This window comes from Hetaerina americana, unplaced genomic scaffold (assembly GCF_022747635.1).
Source record: "Hetaerina americana unplaced genomic scaffold, ioHetAmer1.1.p SCAF_8, whole genome shotgun sequence".
NCBI classification, from domain to species: Eukaryota; Metazoa; Arthropoda; class Insecta; order Odonata; family Calopterygidae; genus Hetaerina; species Hetaerina americana.
Window position 1 is genome coordinate 67,107,860 of NW_027287427.1, and position 22,082 is coordinate 67,129,941.

General features: G+C 39.9%; 1 protein-coding gene across 1 annotated transcript in view; it reads right to left on the reverse strand.

Moving 5' to 3' along the window:
- The window catches only part of LOC139698131 (transcription factor Sox-6-like), a 180,210-nt gene extending 160,051 nt beyond the window's left edge, over positions 1 to 20,159 (reverse strand). Inside the window, exons 1-3 of the mRNA XM_071597055.1 lie at positions 19,807 to 20,159; positions 19,183 to 19,575; positions 11,948 to 12,281 (exon numbers count right to left, since the gene is read on the reverse strand). Of these exons, the coding sequence (XP_071453156.1) occupies positions 11,948 to 12,281; positions 19,183 to 19,575; positions 19,807 to 20,159 (1,080 nt within the window). The remainder of the gene's footprint in view (positions 1 to 11,947; positions 12,282 to 19,182; positions 19,576 to 19,806) is intronic.
- Positions 20,160 to 22,082: the final 1,923 nt, after the last annotated feature.

Sequence of the window (22,082 nt, forward strand, 5' to 3'; positions counted from 1 at the left end):
CTGAATAATAGGAAGTGATAAATAATATTACAACCAAGTATAAAAACTGAACCAAGTGTAAGAATAGGCCATCCCGTGTGCTCTTCTGAACTATCAAAGGACCACTAAACACCAATTCACAATACATAGAGTATACTTTGACAAATTTCCAAAGAAACTGCGGGAGATGCCGCAACAGTAACTTTTAACGGAGTCATCCGCTAATGTGCATTTCAATGCAACAATTTCAGAGTGTAAAAATCATTCGCCTTGACTGGGATTCGAACTCAAAATTTCAGAGTTTAAGAGGACGCCCCGATAGCTTAACTGGCTGAAGCACTCGACCGGATATTGAGGGATCTGGGTTCGAATACCAGTCAAGGCGAATGATTTTTACACTCTGAAATTGATGCATTGACGAGTATACTTCATTAAATTCCGCAAAGGCAGCCCCAATAAATAACGTTTTATCAGGACATTGAAGATACATTGCCACGATACAAGGATAATCCCCTTGCGAGCGACTGTTACGCTAGAAGGAAACATATCAAGGATTTTCAAACGAAGACCTTCGGATTTAAGGCCTCCTTGACGCTACTCTACCGCCTACCATTGGGTCAGGATAGTTTATATTAGGAAAGTGCACTTTGATATGTCATAATTAGGATATGAATATTAGCAAATATAGTACCACTTAGCAAATTAGCAAATATAGTACCACTTAAGCTGTACAAATGAGAGGTCAATTACATGCGTTCTTAAATGTAAATTTATTCAGTCAGACAATTGTGCCTTAATTTTAAGTTTTCACCGTTATAAAAAATATCCTTCAGAGTTGACCGATTCTGAACGCTATACTATTATCTTATTTTTCTTGTAGATGCGACATTAAGTATGCATGTCCCAAGAATTCTCTCATTTATTATAAATGTAAGAATCAAAAAAAGACCACAACACGGATTTTATGGTGTAGTATTTAAAAAACATTCCCTGACCGTATCAACAGATTTCTTCAGGAAATATGATTTTTCCCTGGACAAAATGCGCTACGAAGTGTGGAATCCAAATCCTGAATTACTGCAGCTTGAAATTGTACACACTCCTTAAGTTCTCTAGAGACTCTCAATAAAATTTGCCAATCGAATGGAACTCTCCGTGGCTTAAACTTCAGAGACCCCCGGGCACAATCGAATACAAACTTTCATCTTATCAGCCGGAATTCGGTTAACCCTTCGTTTATTGTCTTAACCGCATCGCATTGAATGCCGGGTGGAAGAAATCTCGTCTTTGATTGACCGATGTGGATCTGCGAGCCATGCCTGCGAGTCCACGGAATTTCACTCGGGCGAGGGAGAACGCAGACTATGACTTCTATAATTAGTACAACTACTGGGAATAATTATTTTCTCTTTCCAAGCGTAGCCAGTCGATCTGAAGGGAATCTGGAAGATCGAGTGGGGGGGGGGAGGGGAGATGGAAGGCGGTGATTTTTTAAAGAAGGTAAACAGGAGAGAATGGGAAAGGACTAATGAAAGAAATTCTTGCCGAAGGCCGTTGGAGGGGCGAATGCAGGAGGGGTGAGGTTCGATAGAAGTGGGAGAGGGAGGAGGAAGGGAGAGGGAGGTTTGGAGGGCGAGCAAAGAGGAGGGACGCCGGGGAGCGGGAGATGGGTGGCGCATCGGATGCTCTGGAACGGGGGTGAGTTGGAATGGGAGCGGGGAAAGTGAAATGTGGTAGGAAGGGAGGAGGTGGGTGAAAATGACTGGTGCGTGTACGCATAAATGGTTCTCGAGGGTGTGGGAGGAGGTACGGGGGAAAATGGAGGGTGGGAATGGGAGGATAGTGGGCGCTCGGGTTGGGATGTCTGGGTAGACGGGAGCCGAGAGTGGGGGTGGAGAGAGAGGAAATCCATGCACAAACAAACCGAGTGTCATCCCATGGGTTTTTGAGGTTTGGGAAAATATGGCGAGGAGAAAGAGGAGACCGGGCAGTGTTGAGAGTGGATTGGGAGGAATGGAGATGGCGACGGGGAGGAGTGAGAGTGGGTTTATTATGAAAATGAGGGAAGAAGGGAGAGGAGGCACGGTGCGTAGTTGATATGAAGAATCCGAGAGGGGATTCAGGATCTGAAACGACATAAAAATGCTCTGCAACAAATGTGATGTATTTGAAAAGTAATTTTCGGTAAGAAAACGCTTTAATTGAATCGCTACGTTTGTTTGAACAATGGCGTGTGCTCATATAATTCTATTCAAGCCCATGATTTCGTACGATGGCCACTTAAAGTTTCGAAAAAAGAAATTAAACCCCAAATTGTTACACATCAAAGTTTCGACATTGTATTTATCACATTTACTCCATCCAAATGAACATATTTACCATGGAAAACAAGTTGGAAGGCAAACGGACCGTTTTGTTGAATAGTACTTGCGTAAGCTCTGACTTTTATTATCGTTACATTCCCAAAGGTAATTTATTCTACTCTGGTACAAAAAGGCTAATTATACTGTAGGAATTGTCGACCAAATGGAAATTAAATGAAAACAAAATTAATCCGAACCAAAGCATAAAACGGAACATCAAAACGAGAAAGTAAAAAGTTGACACACTTGAATGGAGACTTGAATATTTTTCGATGTCCGAGTCATCATGAAATGTACAAGAATAATAGCCTTTGCTGGTAGTTCTAAAGGCAGTTATGGGCATAAATGACTTAATAATTTGCACCTACTTCCGCGTAAACCATTCGCAAGTGTATAACTCGTAATGAGACCTCACCGAGAAAAAATATTTACCTTTCCATTGCAAACATACACCAATGATGAAGCATTGAGGACTTCTGTTTTTTACTGATGACGATATTTTTCCTTTTAAGTTTTAAAATTCATTAGCTCGTTAAGTGAAACTTCTCTACATACTTTAACTCTAACCAGCAACTGCCATATAGATGACATACGAGAAAAGCATTGGTAATTTACGCATGGTTTAAATTTATAAAAATTTTATTCAATCCCTCATTCCATCAATTTCCTCATTTCGACTCCTGATGAATTCTCCGAGAGAATAGAGAAAACTGATTCAAACGCAATTATTTCGCGAAAGTCATAGATTTATGACCACACTAAAACATACTATTCGAAATCCTTTGAAGCATGAAGTTAAAATGATGTTTGAAATATAGAGGGTCGTCAGAATCTGACTCACTGATACCTCTTTAACCGGACTTCAATTGACATTAAAAGCAATCAATAATTCGAGTTTTAGATATTCCCAATCAGGCTTGTTTCAGTAAACTGTGGTTTTAATGACCTGATGCCGATGAGGATTGATTTAGTGGATTGGCAAGGAAAACAGGAGGGGCGGCCGATGGGAATGACAAGCGAGGGAGGAAGTGGAAAAGGGAAAGTGGGTGGCAAAGGGGCCTCGGAATGATTCAGAAGAAAAATAAGGTCCAAATAAAAATGGCGCTAGTATAAAGAGAGGAGAGTTTGGGTGAGAAAAGCAATCCTGACATTTATATATTTACTCAATTTCTCGAGTCTTGCGTTATTTGAAAAGAAGGAACCGTTACGGAAGCCCGTCTGCCTTCTCATCCGAGGAGCCTTCTCCTCATGGCGTGTTCTTCAGTCCAAAGTAATAAGAAGCTAGGATTTTTTTCATTTCCTTAAGAATACCTTGAGGGAATTAATAGAATAAATTATTAGAACCGAGTTTTCATAAACAGAAAGTAGGAGTTGTATCAGTTGAAAGGAGTAGTCTAAACTTTTAAATTACACATAGAAGCTCCGCCAAAGAGCACGAGATATTTCACATTGGTGCAAGAAATGGTGCTAAGGTGACGACACCACACCATTGGGGCAAGTAGAATGTCCACGGCAAAGCAATATCCAATTTATGCATGTCAATAGTGACATTAATTAATTGGGAGTCGTGAAAAGGTCACGAAATGTCTTACTTACAACACAATGCAAATGGTCACTTCCGTTAACATTGACTGCTCAGCATAATAAAACGTTAGAAGCCACGTAGGTTTATGATCTACTCGGATTCACAATGAAAACAGCAAAATTCCTTCTTCAAGCTCCATCACAGCCTGAAAATAATTTACACCAAAGATACAAGATACTAGTAAATCCAGCTAATTCACTCATACAGCTGTAGTTACAGGAGTGACAATTGTACAAGAGTTTTAAGTAGAAACTGTTATTAAATGAAAATGGTCATAATTAGAATTATATATCATTCATTGCTGTAAAATTTATAAAGTTTTGAACGGCTTTTTTAGTTCCTAAAGTGGCAGGTTGACTTCCCTGGGCAGCAGCAGTATGAAAATCGCGTTATTTCAGTGCTGATTAAAGACTCTTTACATACTATGACTATGAGCTTTTCCCTTTTTCCTTGTTTTAATCCACAGCTCAAAACCTATCCTATAGCACGATAGGCACAGAAAATTATAAGCAATATCTCTTCTTTATAAATAAAATTGCGCGTATAATTTTCAATAGTCATGTGTGAAAAGTTAACCGTAGATTTCCTCTCGACCTTCCTAGGGATAAATTATCCATTGTGTAAAAAAATGTTTCATTTTCCTTTTCAAATTTTGGTCGCATAGGTTGTTGGGGTGACAACAGCTCAGCCTCAAGGACTGGGGGCGAAACTGTTATCACCCAAACAACCTACGTGACGGAATTTTGCGATTGGAAATGAAGCTTTTACTAACTACACGGTAGCCAAGCCTTCCGTAAAATTATATGTGCTCTTCATTTTTTCCGAATATATATCAATGATGTATCCACAGTAATAGCAAAATGCGAAATCATAACAAACACGAACCCAATCACCCGAATATATTTACCCATAAACAAGCATTTAATCATGCAGGATATTATTTAATGCAGCATGCACGTGTCTTTATGTCAGAGTGTTTTTGTAGACGAGCTTCTATATATTCAAATGTATGAAACAACTACAATTGCGCAGGTTTGGTTGGGGTCCTACCAACCCCAGCCTCAAGTCCTAGTGGCGGCTTGCCGAGTATTGTGTAGATGTACAGACTACAGAGATGTATCGACTACCCCAATAGCATTATGAAGAAAACAAATCAATTACATACAGTCACTATGAAACGATAATTTATGGATCCGGGAACTGTTAGGGATCACGAAGAAGGAGGAGAGGAAAGTACATGGAGAGCACAGCGAACTAAGTTTTCCTTTTATGCAAATTTAGACTTGGAAAGACGGAGAATTCAACGTTTGATAAGTTCTTTTACAGTCTTCCTAAGAACTCGGACGATAAATAATCTATTTTAATTTCTCCGTTCCATTTTGCTACCAGAAAATGGAGAAGGCAAACACAGGAGCGAGGTGGAGCCTCTGAAGCACCTCATTCATATTCATTGTTGGCCAGCTTATGGCCGTAACTTGGAAGGAAACTCGTATCGCTCGAGGTTTCCCCCTTAAGACAAGCCAAAGTAAGGGAGGGCATTCAAAGATTTAAGTACACATATATCTAAGGTCGCAGGTAGGAAGGAGATGAGTTGTAATCCCTTTGCACTCGCGAAGGAATTTTTTTCTTCATCAAAAAAGCAAATTCAAATCTGTAATGCATGAGGTCTGTTTTCTTCATTCGGGTCTGAGGAAATCCTGACGTTAAAGAAATGTGCAAACGTTAATGTGATAAAAGTTTGAATGCACTCAAAATAGAAATAAAATATTGTTGAGAATCTTAATAAATTGAGTCCTGTCTGATTTTTTGCTGAACTTGTTATTTCTTGCTTTGATCTTCAGCTACTTTAGTTAGCACCGACTAAAACATTTGAAAGATTTCTCGAGGGTAGCTTAAATCTTAACTAGAAAACTATGACTGGAAATAACAAAAACTAGATAAATCGACATCCAAAACAATGATTTGAGCACCTCAAATTAAAATTAAGAACTTAATCGGGAAACCATTTAATATTTTCATCTAGTTTAAATCTTAAAAAAAATTAAACAGTTTCTCCACCGTAAATGCGCTTTACTGATTCATCCCCGTAAGTTGTAGAAGAAGCCGATTTAGCATGCTTATTTGGAGGTCCGGACCCTTCGGTAAGTTTTTCCCATAATTTTATAATATGATACTCTCGTTATTTATCGTTTGTACCGTTAAAACCTTCTTTTCTAGTTGCCAAGAAAATGACAGAAGAAAAGCGTCAGAAGCTGGGAGGAGAAAGAGTGCACCACCATAAAGAACTGACTCCAAGGTGAGGGAGGCAGGCGAAGAAAAGCCGGAGATGGGACGGAGTAAAAAATGCTCTGTTCTTTGGGGATGGCGCAGCATCACTAAGGGAATTTCGTAGTGCGTGCCATGCAAGCATTACAAGCTTCTTGGGATAGTAGAAAATATATAAATATGCATAGAAAATATTGGTAAATACATTGGTGTCCGTTGCATTTCAAATAGAAAGAACACATTACTGAAAAGGATGGATACTCAAGAATAAGCGTAGCAGAATGAAGACAGAGGCGACTTCCTCAATTTATTCCATTTAATAAACGTCTTTCTAAAAATTAATTTAGCCACAGAGCTCAACGTTATTGGCATTCGGGCAACGCCACAGCACTTCGCCGTTGACCCGTGAAACTTAATAAGAATGTATACCGCTATTATTATAAGATACTCATAACCACATAAAATATATATATAAATATATATATATATATATTATATATATACATACATATAATATATATATATATATAAATAATATATATATATTATATATATATACATACATATTATATATATATATAATATATATATATATATATATATACATACATATAATATATGGTATATATATATATATCTACGATAATTGACTGGATACTTTTCGGAGAAAGCTTCTATACCGGTGTGTTACCGAAATACTCAAATGTTAGTATTTTGTTCAAAGGCGACCATCTGCGGGGAGAATAATGCGTGAAGGAACATGCGTTAACTTCGAAAAGAATCGACGTCGAAACACCACTCGAAGTAAACCTACTTCGCGACTCGGCAAATGCCATGCTTGATAGGATAAGAGAGATATCATCTATAAGATAAGATAAATGTACCTCTTTTCGGGGTGACCGCATCATACGGGTTAAAGGCCCTCATGAAAAAAATGTCCTCCCCTGGAGACCCAACTACTTGAATATGTTTCTTTTCCTTAGGGATGTTCTAAATTGGGATCATTTAATATTAATATTAACAATTGCTAAACGGCATCGTCCGTATTTTTTACTGTAGCTGTTATATTATATATGTTACCAGAGGGACAACTACTGCTGACCACGGAACCAGCTTCCACGAGTTCGTCGCATAACATGCCGAGGAATCCCCAGCTACGCGGATGAGGAGAGACGGGCGACACTGGGAGGAGGGGGCCAACTCCGTGGTGGCAGGGCGGTTTTTTGGGGGGTGGAATCGGGCTCGGGAGTAGGACGGAGATGAGGGGGTCGGACATGGCCTCGGGTAGGGAGATGAAGGAGGGAGACGTGGGCCTTTGTGAGCGGAGATACGTGGCGAGGGGGTTGAGAAGGGGGAGGGGCAGGAGGATCGAGGTGGGAGATGGGTCGGTGGGGGGCGTGGGTGTCGGGGTAGAGCCGAGGGGAAAGGCGGTGGGCGGCGGTAACGGAGAAAGACCGGGGGGGGGGAGGGATGCGTGGGGGTAGGGAGCGAAGTCTTTGCGAGGGGACATCTGCATGCTGCGGCGCACCGGCTCGGCCTTTTGAAGTGAGGGGACGACAGAAATTGGAAAAGAAAGCGAAGAAAAAAATGAAGACGGGGTGAGGGCAGCGGACTCGCCTTCTGGGAGGAGAGTAGTAGACCGGTAGGGGCGGGGAGGTAGCGCGATGGGGATGGGGGAGGCGTTGAAAAGAAATGGTGGAGGAGGGGGGAGGTTGCGTGGGAGGAAGGACAGGGTAGAATGTGGAGACGGAGAGGTAGAGGGCGGAATGGGAGGCGAAGGGATGGGGAGAGGGACAACAAAGGGAAACAAGCATAACGAGGAGGGAGGAAAAGAGTCTTCCTGGGCGAAATTAAGTCCCTGTGGTGATGACGAAGGGAGAGGAGGCAGGAGTAGAAAGAAAATGGCGCTATAAAGGGACCGCATCGATGGAACAGTCTGTGAACACCCACTAAACCATCTATATTATCCTTTCAAGGAAATAATACAGATGTACATTAATTCCAAAAGCAAACCGCAAGGAAGAATGGAATGGATTACATCAAATGCCTCTCATTTAGCCAATGATAAGAGTTCCATGAGTCTCTATGAACTTAGGAGTGCTTAAAATGAGCAACCTTTGCACGCAGGCGTGAAATAGTTTTTGTAGCGAAAATCACCGTTAGGATTGGAACTGTGTAAATCAATGGTGGGAAATCAACTAAGGGATGAAAATAATAGTTAATCAGTATTATTTTGATTAAAAATATACTTAAAAGTTAATTTAATATACTATGCCCATTATTTTTAGGGCCTCAGATGATGACTGCTTGTAAAAATTAGCTGCTAGTTTGAATTCCAACATTAAAAATATGTTGTACGTATTTATTCTGGAAAATTGAGTAAAGGATATTTATGCATCACAAAGAATAGCTTTCTTTCAACAACTCATAACACATATTTTAAAGTCTTCCTCTCCTTTGAAAACCTACGGGTTTTGGAATGTGTGTAAATTATTGTTCTATATTTAGTAACTAAATAAAAAACGAAAACAATCAGCAGAGTTACGATAATAGTAATTTGAAATGTATTTCATTCCTGTAATAATTTTTAATATGGACGTACTCTCTAGAAATAACTGGTAAGTAGATAAAACTCCTCAATAGAGCATTCACCTTATCCCATTTCTCTTTCTTTAAATATACAATTCAAAAACTGGTGTCTAGATTATAGACTATAAATAGATTTACCCAATTTTGTTCGGTCTATTTCCTCATAAAAATCCTATTACACACGCAGATACACACTATTTATAAATTTATAGTATTGCTGACGCAATTATTGATCGACTAATTTCTTGCACATGAAATTGTTTAAATTTCTGAAATATTTTTTCCACAAAGAGATGATAAACTGCCAATTTTAGCAATTCTTAACTCCTATTAGATATGTTATCTATTACGTATAAAATTTTTTTTACAAATCTTATTCTCTATTATTTACCACCGCACATTTGGCTTATAGTTGTGAATTTAATCAATAAACACGCACATGATGAAGTCTTAAAAGTAGGTCTAAGTGATTAAATACATATTAATATGACATCCGGTAAAAAAAATACCGAGAATAATTGACTGAACTTACGTCATTGATAACTACCTATGATTGATAACTATGGATTGACACATTTCCGGACAACGCGCGAATGCACAGCTAAAGAGTTTGATCATAATGTATCGTTTCGACAGGTCATTGTAGAATGATTGATACTGATATTCAGTAAAGAATAATCGTCCGGAGAGGGGAGAAAATATCGTCAAAAAATATATACAGACAAATCATCAAAAACAATACTCTTTGGACTTACAACGACGAAATCCTATTGATCCAATGCACGAGAGATGGCATTCTTCCACAGAAAGCGACTGAGTGTCCCTCGAGAAATTCTGATCTTCGTGGAGAAAGAGAGCAAAGATTCTCCGCGATGGAGTGTCCCCCGCGCGTGGAGGTCGCGAGCAACGGAGAAGATGCCTCCCTTCTTGCACGCGTGGGTGCGCCACGCTACATTTATTGGGGATTCCAGAAGTTGAGAGGGCGAGGGGAAAGCCGAGGAAAGCGACGTTTGGACCAAAAGATGGAGGATTCGGCGGAGGAGGTGGGCGGTCTGGGCATGAGTAGAAGCAAGAGGCGGGAGGGTGAAAAAAAATGAAGCAAAAGAATCCCTACATTAAAATGGACCGGAATTCTTCATCATTCCGAGTCCCCCATCCTTCTTCCCGGCATTTTCCCAGAGTCACCCCTCCCCAATCCCCCGCCCTTATCTCCACGGCGAAGGGGTATGGGGGAGAGTGGTTGGAGGAGGGGAGATGGGCACCTTCCGCTATATGCTTCTTTCAAACCCCTGGGCGACCGACCCTAAGTCCCCTCGTCCCCCCCCACTACGTTTCCGCTCCCTATCGGTCCTTCCCAAACCCATTCCCCTCAAGCTCTCACCTCCCCCCACCAAATTCCCTCTCCACTCCCCTCTCGATCTCCCTCCACTTATTTTTTTTATAAAAGATCCACACTAGGTACACAATCTCTTAAAGAGCGGGGTTGAATTATTCAATGGATGCTCATTACCAAGGTATAAGTGGATGCGAGTAACAAATCGATGCCTAATGCATATCCACGCGCGACGAGCTAAAGAGAATGACATTAATTTCGAAACACGGGGAGAAAATTAAAGGATAAGAAAAAAAATACAACGGAGTCTGCCTGAAATGGGATTTCGTTTTTTGAGAAATGGGTTCTTTCGGATCTTGGATTACTTGGAGGAGCTTCTCCGTTTTTTTATATTGGACAAACAAGTAAGGAATGACGGGAGGAGGAGAGAGGGTCGGGGTAGACGGGATGTGTCCTCCCCACGCCAACTCCTCATTTTTTTTTACTTCCTCAAGGAATAATGAAGAGGTAGCAGTGAGAGGAGGTGGGGGACGTGATGGGGTAGGCGGGGAGAGGACGGGAGGGATGGGGAGGAAAGGCGATCTTTCGTTATTTAGCATGACTTTGGAGACATTGAATTAGGGAGAAAAAACACGGGGTCGACGGTGTTTGTTTGGCCTAAGGAAGAATTCATCTTGTGTAACTGGAAGTGAAGATCGGGCTTCAAAGCAATCCTCACTATTTGAAAGTGCTTCAAAAGAATGATCCGAATTACTAATTTAGATCGGTTGATTATTTAAACATATTACATTCCCATCCGTATGATATAGATCAGTTTCCTAGATTGAAGAAGAGAATTACTCATTTCCAAGCTCCGCGGCCTTCGCCAGCTTGTTCCCCGACATTCCAATTCCGAATGGACGACGTTAAAGACTTCCTCGTTAACCTTTCAAGTATGCAACTCAAAGTTTGTGACGGATTGAAACGTCATCCTCGTGAGACAAAGAGAAACTATTTGAATTGGAGTTCTTCGAGTCTTTATGAAGATGAATAAAGTACGTTTTTATCCAAGACACGATTAAATTTGAAAATAAGAACGCTAAATGTGGACGACGAATAGAGAGTTCCTGAAAAAGAGATTTGCGATGAATATCTTAGCAAATCGTACGATAGGAAAATAGTTTAACTATCATCGAGATCCTATACAATTAAAACTTACCTCATTGCCCCAACTCTTAAAATAAAATCTTGCGTAACCGTCGGAATGAATTTTTTGCAAAAGGAGAAAAGCCATGGCGCTACTTACGCCATTTATGATTAGTTTACGTATCGGTAAATTGTGCGCACTTTCTTCTACCCTCTTGTTCAATCTGGAGAGCTGGTGTGAGAGTAATTTCCAACGATTTTAATATTTAATTTTATTTAATGTGAACATTCCCTACTTTGATAATTTTATTCATTAATACGATGAATTTACGAATAATATAGTTCTAAGATATGGTAGAGGTTTCCAGTGTCAAATGATTTGATTAGATTCATAATCAAACCAATTCGTCATGTTTCAAATATGAAAAGCTATGCAAAATATTTTTGGCGATGACAAAATACAATTATTTCTAAACTAAAAATGGAAATCTGAGAGGGTTCAACCTGCTCGTAATTCGATAAGAGGCATTCTCAAACATTTATTTCTTGCTAAACGCTCACAGGAATCAGACAAATTTTTTCAAAACTGTTTTCACGAACTTTGTATTAGAAAGAATATCATTTTATTTTACCACTGGGAATGCCCTAGACTAAGTCCCAAAGGGACCCCAAACCGTTGATGGAAGGTCATAAGCGTTGTTGCCCTACCTTGCTTTGCTGCTCCTGTTGCGCCAGTAGCTGCTCCCTCACCAGCTGCAGCTGCAGTATCATCTCGGAGAGACGGCGCTCCTTCTCCGTGAAGCTGTCGCCTTGCAGGGCTTCTTGCAGTGAAGAAGCGGGCGCGGCACCCCCTTCCGTAGTTCCCGCCGACGTGGCCGGACCTTCCGCCGCCGCCGAAGAGCCTTCGCCCTCCGCCGGACCCCCTCCGCTGGAGCCGCCGATCGCCGCCGGGCCCGACACTCCACCCTTGGCCGCACTCTCCTCGGGGGGAGGGGTCGAGTGCTGGAGAGACGGCGGGTAGGTCGAGCCGCGAGAGATGCCACTGTGATGAAGAGAGACGCACTGGTGAGCATCGGTTCTATTAATATTCTAACCATAAACAACATAATCCCTGTCAAACATCACGAAAATGTGATCTCAAATTCTCCGAGTGCAATTTCGATACACGGAATGCATGGACTTCGTCGCGCGGGATTCAAAGCCGCGACCTTCATTGGTCACCCCATCGGGTCACCAAGCAGGAAGTTTCGATATAGTGTGTTGCAGTTACCTCTATCTTCAAAGGATTGCGACAAGAATTCGAAAAAATGTGAAAAAAAGTTCCCCATTGTCCTCTTGTTCTTTTACAGCTGTAGCTAATTAGGACAGCCAATTATATTCACAGCTCAAGAATTTTATAGGAATCATGTGATGTAATCTTTTAGGTGAAAATTTTCGTCTACCAAATCCACACTTGAGATCTGAGTTGTCATTGTATTAACTTTATAGAAAACGATGAGATTTTCACGCATGGGATAACGGCTGTCATGCTAAATCGTGATTGGGTGTATGGTGCTTCGGATTATCGCGATATCGTGAATTTTTACTTTGAGGTATGCACGGATTGATATCATTAATTGATTTTTAACAGAAACTACATCTATGAATTCACAAATATTAGTTCAGAAATCACTGGTCAATACAAGTTCAAAGGAATACATGAAAAATTGCCGATATATGTTGGATTCTTAATGTTCTTGATTGAGACAATTGATTAAGGGTGTGTGAACCATGGGGATACTCGTTTGCGCGTATAATGAAAGCTAAACATCTGAAAATACCATTAAATTTACATATTACAGTCCTCTACTATAATTAAAGACTACCTGATTATGCCTCGACTGTTTTCGCCATTTCACCCCAACGATCAAATTTCGAACTATTTTGTATTAATCCTCTCATAGTAAATATCCCAAGGTATTCTGTTAGATTAAAATTACAATATTTTTAATGCATAAATGGCCAATATATATGATTTAATTTCATCTATTTGATATATTAATCATTTAATTTTAATTTCAAAAACTGCTAATTAATATTCCTCAGTTAATTAGCTAACATGAAGGTATTTTTCAGAGTATTAAAACTGCATTCTACATCATGATATCGTTGAAACAGTGTACTAAAAAAATTCTTTTGTGAAAATAAAATAATTCGTTACTTGCTAAAAATTAAATCTTTATAAGCTCAAAGGAATAATTTTACGCTTAGGAAAACATGAAATGATAAATGGAAACTTATAACGATACAAATTGAAATACATATTTAAGCAAAGAGAGAATATGGTATCTGGAAAATAATGTTTTTATAACGATACCTTAAAATTCAATGTCATAAAACCATCCTGGGCCTGAATGCAGATTCATGAAGGGTAGACACATTTATAATTTCCAAATGCAGATCAAACACCGAACGTGTTCAGTAAAGAGTATGCAGGATGTGTTAAATCTTGACAAATGTAACTGACATCCTCGTACGGCGAAGGAAAATCTTACTCACACATCCATCACGCCGTTCCCTTCCAAAGTAGGCGAAGTCAAGAAAAAACTGTATTTAAATTAACTTAGGGGAGTAACTCGCTTTTACTAATTTCCTCTATACTGCCCTCTCCTTTCATTTGTATTTCGTTAACGCCACGTTCAGGCACTGTATCAAGCAAGCTCTTCTCTTCTTGAGACCTCTAATATTCCTCGTCTTGAGAGAGTCTCTCTCACCACATTTACCCATTACTTTCTCGGTCTATCCCCTCCTATCAACATCCTTTTTCACTCATAGATCTACGTGTAATTGGTTATTGAAGCCTAATCGATTCTTTTGATATGACCAATGGTTATTTCATGCTAATCCATTACCCGTACTCCCAATACACCTTCTTCAATGACCCACGAATTCCTCACTGTATCTCTGATATATATATATATATATATATATATATATATATATATATATATATATATATATATATATCAGAGATACAGTGAGGTACAGTATCTCTGATATATATATGTATATATACCTGCATATGTATATACCTCAAACGCTCAAGTACACCAAGGCCACCGCATTTATTCGACATTTATACCACTGTAGTTATCCTGATGTACCAAAAATTGATTTAAATTCAATAGCGAGGGGATTTGTACTCTTTCAAAACACCATTCTTTCTTCCAAAGAAACTGCGGGAGATGCCGCAACATTCTTTCTTTCAAGATATTCATTGCTTTCCTAATGTACTCCACACTACCAGCATTCTTTCTGCAGGAACAAAAATAACTTAAACATATAGCATATATAGTATAAACATATATAGTATTTCATAACTCCCCGCAGATGTTTACGCATACGCTTTAAAAATGGGAAGGACATTCTTGACAAAAAATGACTGCACTATTATGACCTATCTGGTAGAATAACTGACTGTGACATTCGAAGTATAACTTATGCACACGGACATTGATTAAAATTTGAATTCAAATGAGCTATTTGATTAGGAGGTATTTGAATGGTGGCTATGGTTTGAAACGTCTTTGGCTTAGGGGGTAGGATAAAACGAGTTGTACTTATAATAATAGCCATCTTTGAACTTGCAATAACGCAGTACCATAAATTAAACCGAATTAAGCTGAGATAATATGCTATTACGTACACTCTGAGAATGATACGATTGATTCTGAACTCTGGTACCAGACAAGCGAAAAAGCTAGATTTGAGAGGCAATATAATATTCTGGAGAAGCCATGCCATAGCATCACCCACGGAGTAGTTTGAGTAAATCCTGCCATTGCCAAAGGAAACAGTATAAACACTTCCTGGGATCTTGTCAAAATTCACCGACAGATGAAACCACTTCACTACGAGAACGCCAGGCATTTGAGTCAGCTGGTCACACGCCAAATAACACCATTTGATGCCGGCGCACTCTTTGGACAACTGCTTAAAATTGTTTGATTCATTACTCCTCCATACTTGCATCTACTCACTCCACACTCTCAATGCGTGAAAATTATCGATGCTCCGCGTTTGAGGTTGAATGTGGAGAAAAGAACATTAATTTGTCACCCGTGCAGCAGATCTTATAATACTTCACAATTTTATTTAATATTTTCTTCGGTAATTCTCGATTCAGTGGTACGCGCCATGGCAAAATGGTTAAATAATCATCAGCACTATGGAAATAAGATCTCGAACCTAGCAAATAATCACGCCTCAAAAAGAGGGGAGAAAACTTGTAAAATTATTTCGGGGAGACTTATTCCAAAAAAAAGGTGGAAGGAAACCCGGATTGCCCAGGTATTGTGGTACGTGGCTATGAAAATCGCCCATACTTAATTTTTTCGAGCTAAAATCTTATTTCTTCTGATGAATGGTTCTAGCCCGCTAGCGATTGTATTCGTCAACTGTTAATTCAGATATTTTTCGAATGATAAGTTTCCATTTAAAATATCAGGTGATGTCTCTATGAATTCAAAATTAGTCAAATTAAATATTCATCAACAAAATATTTAATTGAAATATCAATGATTACAATTAAGAATTATTCCTTCTACAGTTGAAAATGGCGTCTTCCTGTCAATTTTACATTCTCTGAATTTTACCAAAGTTTCTTGAGATGTCCCGATTAATTTATACCAAAGATTTCTCAAGAATTAGTTAATTTCCGCGATGATATTCTCGCTTATTTCGCGAAAATAAGTTATATATATGTTGAAATAGGTTTTGACCAGGATTGAGGAAAACTCGAATGAAATATTTTGTTGGCAGTCATTTCCGAGTCAGACTTTGCAAAAGTTCGTTCAAATGAAAATATGTATTTTATCTTTTGAGAAAAATAATGGCATATAATTTCGCAATCACATCGCTTACGTCGTGCATTCAAACGGCGCGAGAGTTCTCGCTGACTTGGTGAGAAACAACAATGCGTGGGGTATTGGACGAACTTTGTGCTCGCACACTTGCGGAAAAATTAAGAGATTGAAATCGACTGTCAACCGTCACTCGCACGATATTACGTCAATTCCAATAAACACGATAAGGCACAGGTCGTGCGTATTACGACCATATATAACTTGTCAGCACTGTCACGATGATGAACTAACCACACTCAATGAAGGTGAAAACTTCCTTCAGTATCCTTTCCTCCAATTAGGACCACTTAACGAGCACTCATTAACCACTAACCATTTAGGCTCTCATCTATGAAACCTCGATGGTGTGAGCTTGGCAATACGGGTTGAAACGCATTACTACCTTGTAGTAAAAGGATTATGCGTCAACTCAAAGAGGATGAGAACGTACTTACTAAATAAAAATTCATTAATCAATTTGTACCTTTGAAAATTAAGGAAAAAATACTACTTTGACCATTGTATGTATGTATGTATGTATCTATGCATGTATGCATCTATGTAAGCATTTATCATTGCATGTATGTATCTACACGTATCGCGAGAATGAAATAGATTTTGAGCAGAAAAGTTGCGTCAAAGGCGCTGATGTCAATGATGTATAAAATAAACGCGGATTAAAATGATTTGTGGTTACGCTTTCATAATTATTTACTGGAATTATGCGTAAGAAATATAAAGAGCTTGGAAAACAGAATGCCATCAACCGTAAAAGAATCAATATATTAGCTTCGAGGAATGGGATCATTAACTTAAGTAATATTCTTCGAAAAATTCTAATTTCAACGTTCTTACGCCCAGCTGCTGTACCGCATGTAACGTACCATAGGGCAACAAATTATCATCAATGATTAATTCAAAGAACTGCGGAGGACGCCACGAAAGGAAATTTTATGGAGGAATGCGCATTAAAATGCAGCACTTTCAATAAATCGCCTTGACTGGGTTTCGAATCCGGATGCCTCTATATCCGGAAAAATTATTGAGCCAATTAAGCAACCAAGGCGCCCTCATACAATGTAAATATCTAGGGGCTTTCGGTAGATTAATTGGCTGAAGGAAACAGACGGTATTCGAGGTATCCAGATAAGACGCCCGGTAGGTGCAATTTTTACACTTTGACATTGATGCATTTTCAAAAATCAAAGATGATGAACGGGAAAGAGATGGTTATCAAAATATAATGGACCCATATAATAATAGGAATACTCTTAAATCCATTCTGCATTCGGAAGAGAGTAGCCAAAGATTTTTTAAGGATGATTGTAAACAGAAACAGATATTAATGCCTGTTGCGGAGCAATTACCTGGAAATGAGGGATATTCAGGAAGCGTGTTCTGTGATGTTGCTGAGCACAGCTAAATAAGACAGTTGCTAAGGTCATAACTTTGAAGGAGAGCTTAGAACGAGAATAGCGCCATACAATCAATATGTCATTATTTCCTAACTATGACCTTTCATTATCTCTATCGTACAGAGCAAAGACTATTTTCTTACTTAACTGTTGCTTCTTGGATACGAATGCCACAGTAGGAATAGTTTCGTCACGGAAAAGTTTTTAATTATTTGAAAAGAGTCATGAAAATATCGAAGGAGATCTTTCATTTTTATGCCTATCGCGGCAATACGGTAAGCAAATTGATGTTTTACTTATGAGGCAGCAACAGCTATTATAATGTGAAAGCAAAGATTACGAGGCTGAAAAAATAATCCCAAAGTCTTAAAGGACTTAAGGTCAAAGTAAAGGAAATAATTCAAAGATAAACGAAGACGTATCGTCTTATTAGAACATATTTCTGCAGTTGAGAATTCAATGTCATCGTAAATACAAGGTGTGGAAATTCCATTAGTCGTGATTCTATTTTACGTCAAATCATTTTTTAATCATTATGTCCTTTGGGTCATTATTTAACGTAAATAGTAATATAGAGTAATTTTGAACTCATTTAACGAAATAATGCCAATATTTACTAAGCAGTACCTGGGAACGGCAATCCCTGTGCTCACAAAGACAAATTTCCAGGAGGAAGACAATAGCATTTATTTCCTAATCCAAAGAGAGCAGAACATCATGTCTCCATCTCTGGATAATCTAACCAATTACACAATTTGGAATAGCGCAGGGTGAATCTATAACGATCTTATTTTAAATCAAATTTAAAACAGTGACTAGAGACGACTGGCTTCTGATGATTGGTGATACTTATGCTTTTATCGGTGAGGCACACGTTTCTTGCCAGCTATTTTCCTAAAATACAGGAAAATGCGTATCTTTTATGCTTCCCAGAATCAATTAAATTTCCATTTCAAATTAAACAATGACGCGACGGCGCAGTGTTTGCTATAAATAATCAGTTTAGATACTGAACAGAGGGCCCTGATTAAAAATACTGGGTGACGACTTTCCTCAGTCCTACATAAATATTTTGGGGTGATATCTCTGGTTCTTGGAACTTCTAGGGGAACAGAATAGTGGTAGCATGAAAGATCTAAATAAAAGTTTTCGTATGTTTCTAGTGGAATTTGGTCTGCATAAGGGTAAAATGGAATCTGCACAGGGGGAAAATAAAAAAAAACTGTAGTATTCAACCACATTCATTCTGTGGCACAACCGATTTTGCAGTTTGGGGTATCAACAGGCATATGCGTGCAATTATATCACACTGGTGAATGCATTCGATGGTAACCTAGCAGGATAAATCGCTCATGAAGGGGAAAGGAAACTGTTGAGGAGATTAAAAAAGATAATTTTTATAACAATGTGGTGAAATTAATAAGTCACCCTAAGCTTAATGCGTGAATTTGACATGTCTTACGGCGAAGCCCGTTAACAGTTATCTCCTTGTCTGTCAGCATTAACCCTCGGGTGGTTGAATTTGACTTTTCGAAATAAACTAAGCAGGCCAATGCTCAAAAAACCCTTGCCGCGATGGAGCAATGGACACCAGCGAGACGCAGATTCAAAAAGGCCGAAAAGGCAAAGGCATTAATCCACCCACCTGGCCTTGTGTGCCGGCCGCGGAGAGGGCGAAGACCGCTTCAACTCCTCCGCGAGGCTCGAGCTGTTCATCTTGGACGTCAACCGCTTCAGAACGTCGTCCATGGTGCGCTTTGGGTGGGCCCCCGTGCCCCCGCTGACTCCGCCGCCGCCCCCCGGGGAATGCCTTTGGTGGTTGAGGTGGTTGCCGCCAGGTCCCACTTTGGCGGGGACCTCGTCCAAAGAGACGGAGGACGAGGCGCCCTTCCTCCCCGGCACCCCATCCTGAAGACCCATCCTCCGCTCCATGAGCTGCAGCATCTGCTGCTGCTGGAGGTGGACCGCGGATAGGGCCGGCACCAGGGCCTCCTCCTCATCCCCGGCCACGCCCCTCCGTAACCTCTGCTTCTTCTTGCTGGGTGGGGAGGAACCGTCTTCCTCGCCCTCCTCCTCCTCTTCCTCCAGCTCCTCCTCCCCCTCCTCCAGGGGCTCCTCGTCCTCGTCCCGGCCCCTCGCGCCCTCCTCCCCCGCCACCGCCGCCTCCTCCTCACCCTCCTCCTCTTCCTCCTCTTCGTCTTCATCGTCCTCCTCCTCCTCCGAGGACCGCGGGGAGAATTTGTAGAAGGCAACCCCGGGGGCCTCCGACCCCCTAGGGACGGGACCCCTCGCCTCCTCGGACCTCCTCCGCGCCCTGCCCTTCTCCACCTCCTCGCTCCCTTCCTCACCTCCCTCCACCCCTTCCTCGGCCTCCTCCACACCGCCCCCCATCCCGTCCTCCTCCTCCTCCACCGAGGGAAGCTTGGGGATGTGCTGGCCGGCGTCCCGGAGGCCGTCGTGGTAAGGTGAGTCTCCGGAGTAGTCCGTCCCCGACCGGGGCGAGGAGGTGCTCCCGCGAGAGGGGGTCGAGAAGTCCGTGCTCGCCGTGGCCACGCCGTCGGACAGTTTGGTTGGGGGTGACTTCCTTTTGGAAGACATCTTCCTGCAATTGATGGAACGCATGGATGTTACGCGAGCTGGATTATCTGGCGAGTCATTAACGCTCCAGCGTGTCAGTATTACTTAGCATCCTGGGACGAATCGAAATCTTTTCTTAGTGTCCCAGGAGGATAAGCGCAGATCGGAGGCTTTTGAGATGTGAGTATGGAGAAGTATGAAGAATGTAAAATGGACGGAATATAAATCGAACGAAGAAGTACTAGGCAAAGTAGGAGAGGAGAAAGAGAAATCCAAAAGAGTCATAAAGTGGTGGCATAGCGTTTCTAATGGCGAAAGAGCGTTGAAGAATGTGTGACCGAGAGGAGGATTTCATGCAACAGAGGTATGGGAGGAAAAGAATATCAGGTTTTCATGTAAGGTAACGCTTGAAGGTATAGCGGTAGTTAGCACCAAAACCTACCACAAATGTTACTCTCATAAAAAAATCCATTATACTGAGGAAAAAATACACTACAGAACTTCTTAATCTGAGTAATTCGTTTCGCCAGTGTGTGCCCAAAAAGGGTATAAATTAAATTTTCTTCTCCGGTTTGCTGAATGTTTCTCATGGATACATCGAACTAGTTATTTTTCTTTCTTACGATGGATGAAATAAAATACTTGACCTCGGAACATTTTTTTCTGCGAGAGAACTAGGCTTATGTTTGTGACCGCTCAGTAGGTAAGTAATAAAACAAATTTAATATTAAGGCCACCAAAGCCACCATATCGACATCTGAATAATACAACACTACATGTATTTTATCAGAGCCTTGCTGAGATTCACGATTTTTAATGGTAATTACAATCAATTGCTATTTTCATTGCTGAAATGTTTTTTCGGTGTTCTCGTACCGAGATAACTGATGGAATTTTGCTAAAATTAGGCGATGAATATCATTGTAAAAGTCATTATATTTACTAGAGCAAAACTCTTCCGAAAACTTTGGATAAGAGTGTTATAATAGAATATTAGAATAAGATTAAAGAATATTAGAATATTTTCCTCGAGAATGAATTCTGAAACGTCTAAAACTCATCGCTTATACTTCTCGAAAATTTTCAAAACATATTTTTTGGCCTCTCATCTTTTTGCTACTCATAATCTTATTCACATTCCTCCCTCATCATGTCCACATGAAAACACCTCAATATGCTTTAATCTTCGGCGACCTCAATATCTTCATTATCCCCTAAATCCAATGTTCGAACATGCATAATCTACTTGAAATAACTCTCAATGAGGTGCATTATCCTGAAAGATGAAAATGTGTCAACATTTTAGCTACTTAGTATTTGCTATGTCCTCTTATAGCTTTTCCAAGCCATACCTGACTCTCCGCAAATGGATTTTTCTTTCTAAATTTCTCTCTATTCTCTTAAAACTACATACATGTATACCTTAATATCACATTCAAATAATGGCACTTCCACATTTTTTTAAACTCTTAATCGGACGATTTCCTCCATTTATGCAATTACTACATTTAGTTATATTATATATTAATATAAAATGAAATAAATATACACATACTTATAATATTATAATGTATACCTAATAATCATGAACGATTATACACTATTATAATTTCATTTTTTTCTTTTAATTAACTAAGATGCTCATTTTTACTCCCTCATTTCTAACTTTATACTTAATGCAATCTTGTTATGAAGGGTCCCTTCAATAAAGTCATAGTATTTTGTGTATTTATGCACATATAGTTATTCTATGTAGACTCCTGGGCCTTAATTTAAATTGGTTTCAAAGGATGGAATCATAAAGTTGCATGATCGTCGTCGAACGCTTTTTGAATTGATTCTGAAATGTGAAACGATCCAATCCCTTCCCCATAACAACCAGGTTTTATTTTTCTTAACTTGTTTTAAAATTCACACCATATTATTTGCGGTCTACATCGCTTCTATTGGCACCAAAGAAAGGATGAG